Source organism: Coenobita brevimanus, chromosome 112 (genome assembly GCF_032717465.1).
Source record: "Coenobita brevimanus isolate Jiangsu-jjx chromosome 112, ASM3271746v2, whole genome shotgun sequence".
NCBI classification, from domain to species: Eukaryota; Metazoa; Arthropoda; class Malacostraca; order Decapoda; family Coenobitidae; genus Coenobita; species Coenobita brevimanus.
This window is the reverse complement of record NC_137065.1, coordinates 1,082,501-1,092,500: the sequence shown is the minus strand read 5'-3', so window position 1 is coordinate 1,092,500 and position 10,000 is coordinate 1,082,501. Positions and strand designations below refer to the sequence as shown.

General features: G+C 46.7%; 1 protein-coding gene across 1 annotated transcript in view; it reads left to right on the top strand.

The window, feature by feature from the left end:
• The window catches only part of glob1 (globin 1), an 82,001-nt gene that overhangs the window by 33,618 nt on the left and 38,383 nt on the right, over positions 1-10,000 (top strand). The window contains exon 2 of the mRNA XM_080286614.1: positions 6,146-6,250. Within this exon, the coding sequence (XP_080142740.1) occupies positions 6,146-6,250 (105 nt within the window). The remainder of the gene's footprint in view (positions 1-6,145; positions 6,251-10,000) is intronic.

Here is a 10,000-nt window from a genome sequence, read left to right as displayed (position 1 = left end):
GCAATAGATAGATATAAATCCATAGGTATGCTGCGTGAATTTTTATATAAACTGATAGATGGATGGATAGTTACAGATGGATAATTGTAAACAGACATTGATAGATACACAGGCACAGGCACACAGACAGACAGAAATAGATAGACGACTGACAGACTGATAAGACACATAGATAGATATGGATAGATATGGCTAGGTGTGGGTAGAGTTAGGACACCAAATCTACCTATACACTCCTAGTCCTTAACCTCTTCAATATAGTAAAGGAGATATTTATTAAAGATGGAGGTGATAACAGTGATAAAGGAGACTAAGAACAACAAAAGGACATAAATAAAGGTGGTAAAGAAGCAGTGACAGCCAGAGTAAATGTTGTAATAAAGATTAAAAAAAAATAACTACAGTAACAGCAGTAGTTGTAGTTGTTGTAGTAGCAGTAGTTGTTGTTGTTGTTGTTTGGGATAAGAAGAGATGAAGTGGTTATGAGATGGGGAGACCTACAGAGAGGCTGGGGGACTCTCTCTCTCTCTCTCAGCAATCCTTCCATCTTCTCTTCCAAACTTCCTATCACTATTTTTAGAAGGGATTTCGCTCTTGAAGTGTAAGCAATATCTCTCTCTCTCTCTCTCTCTCTCTCTCTCTCTCTCTCTCTCTCTCTCTCCAAACTGTAAGCAAAGAGCGAGCGGGAAATGTGTGTGTGTGTGTGTGTGTGTGTGTGTATATTTATGTACGGTATGTGTATATATATGGTATGTGTATGTACCGAATGCATGCATGAGTATGTATGTACGTATGCATGGATGTATGTGTGTCTAGGAGTGTGTATCTAAGCATGTGTGTGTCTAGGCGTGTGTATACAGGCATGTGTACCCACCAAACATGGTTAATAACCTTCAATATTAGCCAACGCATCTGGTCATCAGTCACGGAGGCAAATTAACAACGCACGAAGGAGAACACAAATACATTACACCCTCCACTCTTCCTTGTGTGTGTGTGTGTGTGTGTGTGTGTTGTTAATGACTACACATCATAAAGAGGTGCTGGTGTTGTGTGGTATGGTGGTAGGTGTGGTGGTTGTGTGGTGTGGTAATGGTGTTGTGTGGTATGGTGGTAGATGTGGTGGTTGTGTGGTGTGGTAATGGTGTTGTGTGGTATGGTGGTAGGTGTGGTGGTTGTGTGGTGTGGTAATGGTCTTGCGTGGTATGGTGGTAGGTGTGGTGGTTGTCTGGTGTGGTGTGGTAATGAGACTAATGACCTAATTAACCACACCTCTGGTATTAATGCAGCAAACTTCATCTTAATGGAGGCAGTTCTGGTACTGGACGACCAGGAGGGCAGTAAGGCTGGATGGTGGTAGTTGTGGTAGGGATGGTGGTAGTTGTGGTAGTTGTGGTAAGAATGGTGGTAGTTGTGGTAGGGATGGTGGTAGTTGTGGTAGGGATGGTGGTAGTTGTGGTAGGGATGGTGGTAGTTGTGGTAGGGATTGTGGTAGTTGTGGTAGGGATGGTGGTAGTTGTGGCAAGGATGGTGGTAGTTGTGGCAAGGATGGTGGTAGTTAAGGATGGTGGTAGTTGTGGTAGGAATGGTGGTAGTTGTGGTAGGGATGGTGGTAGTTGTGGTAGGGATAGTGATAGTTGTGGTAGGAATGGTGGTAGTTGTGGTGAGGATGGTGGTAGTTGTGGTAGGGATGGTGGTAGTTGTGGCAGGGATGGTGGTAGTCGTGGTAGGGATGGTGGTAGTCGTGGTAGGGATGGTGGCAGTTGTGGTAGGATTGGTGGTAGTTGAGGATGGTGGTAGTTGTGGTAGGGATGGTGGTGGTTGTGGCAGGAATGTTGGTAGTTGTGGCAGGAATGGTGGTAGTCGTGGTAGGGATGGTGGTAGTTGTGGCAAGGATGGTGGTAGTTGTGGTAGGGATGGTGGTAGTTGTGGTAGGTCAGGCTGGGTGACAGACTGAGGTAGGAGGATGAAGAAACACCTACCTACCTTTTTCTATCTATCCGTATCTACCTACTATCCATCCATCTATCTATCTATCTGTATCCACCTACTATCCATCCATCCATCTATCTATCTATCTACCTATCCATCCCCGCTCAGCAACCTCTTTCCACAACGTATCACTCTCCTTCATATCCCCACCTCCTCTCTCTCTCTCTCTCTCTCTCTCTCTCTCTCTGTTGTCTGTCTGTCTGTCTCTCTCTCTCGCCATAAAAGCCTCAGTTACCTACAATTACACTCTCGACTCTTCAATATTTCCCACTCCATTTAAATTCCAGCGATTTCTTTCACCCATTCCGCATATACCAATACAATGGGTGGGAAATGGGGTGGGAAATGGGTGGGGAAATGGGGTGGTAAAGTGATAGGACAAATGGGTAAGTTTGGGAAATGGTTGGGGAATGGTGGGGAAAATGGGTGGAGGAATGGGTGGGGAATGGGGTGGTAATGAGATGGGGAAATGGGTAAGGAATGGGGAAAAATGGCTGGAGAATGAAGGGGAATGGGGTGGGAGTGGGTGAGGAATCGAGGGCAAATGGGTGGGGATGGGTGGGGAATGGGAGAAAATGGGTGGGGAATGGAGGGGGAAATGGGTGGGGAATGAAAGCAATGGGGTGGCAATGAGTATGGGGAATGTACGGACTAAGGACACTGAGAAATGAGCCTATGAGGAAATGACGGGGTGGAAATGAATGGGTGGGGAAGGGAAAATGGTGGGGAATCGGGAAATGAATGAGGGAATGAAGGAAGCTGGCTAGGAAATGAGGTTAGGACTGTAGACTGAAATGAGAAGAATGGGGAATGGGTAAGTAGGGTAATGAGAACTGAAATGGGTGGAGAATGATGGGGATATATGGGTTAAATGCAATGGAGTTTGGGGATATAGTTGAGGCATATTGGGAAATGGGGAATGAGGCGATGGGGAGTAATGGGGGAATGAAATGGGGAATGGAAATGTCAGATATGTTGGAGTAATGGGGTTCATGCATAAGAAAACTGTATGAACATTTATTGGGAATGTGATGATGATGATGATGATGATGATGATGATGATGATGATGATGACATGGAGGAGGAAGAGGATGACGATAATGATGATGATGTAGTTGCTGTTGTTGATGATGATGATGGTGGTGGTGGTGGTGATGATGATGATGATGAGGAGGAGGAGGGGGGAGAGGATGATGATGATGATGATGTAATTGTTGTTGTTGATGATGATGACTGAGGCTAAGAGGATAATGATGATGATGATGAGGAGGAGGAGAAGAGATGATGATGACTAATAATAATGATGATGATGATCGTGGTGATGATGATGATGATGATATGGTGATGATAGGAGGAGGAGAAGGACGAGGATTACAGATGATGATGATGATGATGATGATATTGTTGACGATGATACTAATGATGATAATAATGATGGGGTGGAGAGGTATATGAGAGAGGGGGGTGTGAGTTGGGAGCAGGGCAGTGAAATGGCGGGGGACAGGGCGACTTGGAGGCGATTTGTTTGTGGCCACCCCAAACGGGATTGAGGCGTCTGGCAATAGATAGATAGATAGATTATTAAATTACCCAGCAAGGGAAACGCAGCTCCCCATTTTCTATCACAAAAGAGAGTGATAGCCATTTTTTTTTTTAAGTCGAAAAAAAATAAAAAATGAACACGTACTAGAAATATTCGGACGGGACGAGGGTATTTCTGGAGAGAGAGAGAGAGAGAGAGAGAGAGAGAGAGAGGGGAATTTTTATTTATTCATTAAAAAGCTCCCACCGGCCCTGGCTATGTTCATATTATATTGGTTTGTGTGTGTGTCTCTGTTTGTATGACCGTATGGATTTGTGTGTGTGTGTGTGTGTGTGTGTGTGTGTGTGTGTGTGTGTGTGTGTGTGTGTGTGTGTGTGTTTGTATGACCGTATGGATTTGTCTGTCTCTCTGTCTGTATATAAATGCATCTCTTTTCTCCCTTCCATTTTTCTCACTTTTCCTACTCTCTCTCTCTCTCTCTCTCTCTCTCTCTCTCTCTCACCTACTCCTTCCCTTCCTTCATCCCTGTTCTGTCTGTCTCTCTCGTAACTCTTCACTCCATTCATTCACTCCTTTTTCTGTGTACTGTCACTCTTTTCCTCTCTCTCTCTCTCTCTCTCTCCCTCTCTCTCTCTCTCTCTCTCCACCCAACCACCAAGTCTTCAGCAGTCTTGCAATTAATTAGTGTCAAAGCCTTCCCACCCCTCTCCCCTCGTGTGTGTGTGTGTGTGTGTGTGTGTGTGTGTGTGAGGGGAAGGAGGGGAGAAGGGGGAGGGAGGGTAGATTAGGAAGAAGGTTGGGTCGGGTAAGCTAGAGTTGAGAGAAAATGCGAGGGGAAGGGAAGGGAAGGGAAGGGAAAGAAAGTTAAGGTAGGGTAGAGAGAGAAAATGCGGAGGGAAAGGAAGGGGAGGAAAGTTAAGGTAGGGGAGAGTAGAGAAGATTGGGAGAGGAAGGGAAGGCAGGGTAGAATGGAGAGAAGATGGGGAGGGAGGGAAAGGGAAGGAAAGTTAAGGTAGGATAGGGAAGATGGAGAGGGAAGGGAAGGCAAGGAAAGGTAAGGCAGGGTAGAATGGAGAGAAGATGGGAGGGGAAGAAAAGATACGGTAGGGCAAGGCTGGGTATGGAAGGGTAGGGTAGGAAAGAAGAGGAGGAAGGGAGGAGACTAGGGCATGGGAAGGAGAACAGGGTAAGGGAAAGGGAAGGAATGGGGGATAGGGTGGAATAAGAAGGACTGAGTAGGAGAGAAGGAAAGGTTGAGTAAGGGAAAGGAAGGGAGGGGAGGGGAGGGGAGGAGTAGTACTGGAAAGATATGGAGGGAGGATCGATAGGTGGGGAAAGAGAGGAAAAGGAGGGAAGGTAAGGAGGTAAAAAAATGAGAGAGAGAAAGAGAGAGAGAGAGAGAGAGAGAGAGAGAGAGAGAGAAAGAGAAGGAAAGAGAGAAGCGAAAAGAGGAGAGGAAAGGAGAGAAGAAAGGAGAGAAGCTAGGGAAAAGGAAGAAAGAAAGACAAAGGAAGGAAAGAGAGGGGAAGGGGAGAAGGGAAGACAAAAGGAAAAAAAACAAAACAAGAAAAACAATTGACGAGGGGAGTGAATGGAGTAAAAGACAAAGTAGACCATCACTACATCACCACATCATCATCACTATCATCATAATCATCATCATCATCATCATCATCATCATCCTTGACCTTGGCACTTAAAATACTGAATTAAAGTTATCGATTCTTTCCCATGAGTAACTTTAGGCTCCAACTTAAGGTCTCTCTCTCCCTCTCTCTCTCTCTCTCTCTCATTTCCGGCAGCTAACGTCAGCGGGATCAGTGGAGGGACAGCTCTGCCTCTACTAAGTAAACTACCCTCCTTTCTATCTATCTATCTAAACTATATCTATCCCCACATTCTCAACCTCTCTCTCTAACACACCTGTATCTTTACCATCTATCTATCGATCTATCTTTAACAATGATGCGTCTATGGCAGCATCTATCACTCATTCTCACCCCCCCCTCTCACACACATACCTACCTGCCTACCTACCTTTCCTACTTACTATAAGAGCATCTCTTACTCATCCTTACAGTATCCCTCTCACACAGCCCTACTTACCCACTCGCATCTACCTACCTACCTGCCTATTATAACAGCACCTAACATTCTTTCTCACACCCTTCCCTCTCACACAGTCACCCATCGCCCCCTCAAACCCCTCCCTCTCCCACAACCACTCATTCTTTCACCCCTCTCTCACATCCCTCTCCCACAACCACTCATTCTTTCACCCCTCTCTCTCCCTCTCCCACAACCACTCATTCTTTCACCCCTCTCTCACATCCCTCTCCCACAACCACTCATTCTTTCACCCCTCTCTCTCCCTCTCCCACAACCCCTCATTCTCCCACCCCTCTCTCACATCCCTCTCCCACAACCACTCATTCTCCCACCCCTCTCTCTCCCTCTCCCACAACCCCTCATTCTCCCACCCCTCTCACATTCCTCTCCCACAACCACTCATTCTCCCACCCCTCTCTCACATCCCTCTCTCTCCCTCTCCCACAACCACTCATTCTCCCACCCCTCTCTCACATCCCTCTCTCTCTCCCTCTCCTACAGGCTGTTTGAGACCCACCCCGACGTGCAGGAGGTGTTCACGCCCTTCCGCGGCCTGCCCATGGAGGAGGTGAAGCAGAGCAAGGAACTGCGAGCACACGCACTGAGGTAAGGCACAGAAAGAGGAAGGGAGAGGGAAGGGAGAGGAAGAAAGAGGAGAGAGGGAGGGAAGGAGGAACAGAAAGGGAGGGAAGAGGTTTGATAGGGAGAGGATGGCTGGGAGAAGCAAGGGAGGAAGGGAGAGAAGGGCGAAACAAGGATGAGGAGGGAGGGAGGGAGAGAAGCAAGGGAGGAAGGTGTTCACGCCCTTCAAAGGAGTGGCCATGGAGGAGGTGAGGGACTGACGGAAGGGAGAGAAGGACGATGAAAGGGAGAGATGGAGGGAGAGGTGAGGGGAAAGGGAGAGATGGAGGGAAAGGTGAGGGAAAGGGAGAGATGGAGGGAAGTGAAGGAAAGGGAGAGATGGAGGGAAGTGAAGGAAAGGGAGAGATGGAGGGAAAGGTGAAGGAAAGGGAGAGATGGCGGATAAGGTGAAGGAAAGGGAGAGATGGAGGGAAAGGTGAGGGAAAGGGAGAGATGGCGGATAAGGTGAAGGAAAGGGAGAGATGGAGAGAAAGGTGAAGGAAAGGGAGAGATGAAGGGAAAGGTGAAGGAAAGGGAGAGATGGAGGGAAAGGTGAAGGAAAGGGAGAGATGGAGGGAAAGGTGAAGGAAAGGGAGAGATGGAGGGAAAGGTGAGGGAAAAGGAGAGATGGAGGGAAAGGTGAAGGAAAGGGAGAGATGGAGGGAAAGGTGAAGGAAGGGAGAGATGGCGGGTAAGGTGAGGGAAGGGAGAGATGGAGGGAAAGGTGAAGGAAAGGGAGAGATGGAGGGAAAGGTGAGGGAAGGGAGAGATGGAGGGAAAGGTGAAGGAAAGGAAGAGATGGAGGGAAAGGTGAAGGAAGGGAGAGATGGGGAGAAAGGTGAGGGAAGGGAGAGATGGCGGGTAAGGTGAGGGAAAGGATGAGGGAGAAGGTAAACGCAGGAATACCAACTCTTAAACCACGTGGTCATTTACAACGTTCATTGCAATCTAAATAACTCAACTCACCTTCCATCCCGTCAGTTCGTCACCATCTTCACAATCCAGAACCCTTAAGGACGCCATCTTACCCCCTTCGCGTTCGTAGGGGGAAGGAAATGAAGCGGAAACGGAAGGAAATTCGCCACCACATCATCTTCACTAAGCCACCAGCGCGACATAAGTGAGAGGGGGTGTGATGGGGAGAGAGAGAGCAGCCAGGCACAGCGTTGTCATATCTTATCTCGCTTCATGTCATCCTAAACCCCTCCCAAGTTGCCTAATTAAACACAACTAACTGGCATACACTACTACGCTAACTGTATATATAAAATCAACGAAATTCACTGACATTCAGGTTATTACACGAAGACAGTACCGAACTTGGTTACGTGCTTGTACATGTGGCACCACCGCAGTCACGTGACGAGCGCACGCCTGTCTCAAATCTCTCACTGCTATCCACCATCACTCTAATCTCGCTTTAAACACTCCTATGTCTGCCTCGAATGAACCACCGTATCAAATAGCGAGTCAGTAATGAGTTTAGTTATATTTATACTATTAAAAGAATCCGTTTCGTGGTTCTATGCTTTTAAATTGGCATCACGGCGAGTCATCCGAAGAGTTGCCAAGTACGGCTATCCTCACGCTGACATCACCACCAATGCCTGTTGCTTCACTCTGGGCACCATATCCACTAGAACGATGAGTAGTGTGCTTGAAATCCAAACTACGAGGCGGAAAAATAAGTTACTGAGGAAAAGGAGTTTGTGGGGAGACAGACAGACACGAGAGGAAGTGGTGCGTTGATGCTGAGAGAGAGAGAGAGAGAGAGAGAGAGAGAGAGGGAGAGAGAGAGAGAGAGAGAGAGAGAGAGAGAGAAACACTGACACTAACAATGGAAGGAAGAAAGATAAGAGAAATAATGATGTGAGGAGTGTTACGAGTGAAAGAGGAAGAGGGAAGGAGGGAAGCAAGGGATAAGACGAAGGGAAGAAGAAAGAAAATGAGAGAGAGAGAGAGAGAGAGAGAGAGAGAGAGAGAGAGAGAGAGAGAAATATACACTATAACACTAAGAAGGGAAGAAAGAGAGAAGGATGAAGAAAGAATAGTGAAGATAAAATAATGATGTGAGGTGGTTTATGAGAGAGAGAGAGAGAGAGAGAGAGAGAGAGAGAGAGAGAGAGAGAGAGAGAGAGAGAGAGAGAGGGCAAAGACCTGTTAATCCTTTCGAAACTGTTTCTTATTAGGAAGATTTATGTTAACTACTCAGTGAGATAGAGACAAGGATAGGAGGAGGAGGAGGAGGAGGAGGAGGAGGAGGAAGAAGAGGAAGGGGAAGAGAAGAAGCAGGAGGAGGAGGAGGAGGAGGAGGAAGAGGAAGGGGAAGAGAAGAAGCAGGAGGAGGAGGAGGAGGAGGAAGAGGAAGGGGAAGAGAAGAAGCAGGAGGAGGAGGAGGAGGAGGAGAGGGAGGGATTTAGGAGCGGGATTTGAGAGCGGAGGGAAAACAGGATCCGGAGAGAAAGAGGGGATTGAGAGAGGAAAGGGATGGAGGAAGGATCAGGGAGGAAAGATATGGGAGGAAGGGAGAAGGAAAAGAGGAGGATGGGAGAAAGATAAGAAGGAAGAGGAAGAATTTATCTGAAGAGGAAGGATACATGAGGATGAAAGGATGGAAGGAAGGAAGGAAGGAAGGATGGAAAAATGGAAGGAGGGAGGGAAGGAAGATAGGAAGAAGGAAGAGAGTGGGTGATGAATAACGAGGAGGGAGAGGAAAAAAAAATGAATGAAAAGGAGGAAGGGATGAAAAAAGAAGAGGAAATTCTCTCTCTCTCTCTCAAGGTCAAAGTCTAGACACACAATAACACACACACACACACACACACACACACACACACACACACACACACACACTCATTAACCTTGGACGGGACCATAAATGTGGGATGCTTAGGCTGATAAAGGCCTTGATTGGAACACAAATTTCGCCCTTAAGATTTATGGGAGGGAAGATTAAAGCCAGTCATCATCATCATCATTATCATGATGACCATCATCCTATCTTTTTATTATTATTATTATTATTATTATTTAAATGGGATGGTGAAAAGATGTTAGGTATCTGAAAGCACACACACACACACACACACACACACACACACACACACACACACACACACACACAATTCTCTCTCTCTCTCACTCTCTCTCTCTCTAGTATAAATCTATTAATACATCTATCCATCCATCCGTCTTTCTATCCATCAATCTATCTATCTGTCTATCTATCTATTCATCTTCAAGGGTTAACCTAAACGCCGGCAATATCACGAACTGAACAGGAGAGAGAGAGAGAGAGAGAGAGAGAGAGAGAAAAAAAAATTTTTGTAAGTGGGTGGGTGGATAGGTAAGAAGGTACGTAGGTAGAGAGGGAGGTAAGAAGGTAAGTTGGTATTTAGGTAGGTAGGTAGGTAGGTATGCAGTGAAGGAGGGAGGATAGTAGGTGCGTAAGTAGGAAAGTGGGTAAGTAGGCATGGAGATTATCAGGTAAATTGGTAGGTAGGCAGGCAGGCAGGCAGGTTGGTGGGTAGATTAAGTAGGTGGGTAGTAGGTAAATGGGCACGGGGCTAGGCAGGTAGAAAGGTCGGTAAGTACTTTCAATAGGTGGGAAGGATATTCGTCTAGAGCACCTCTTACAAGATGCAGCATCAGGCAACAGACAAACGTAAAAAGATGGAGATAGATAGATAGGCAGAGACAGACCGCCAGACAGCCAGATAGATAGGTAGATAGATA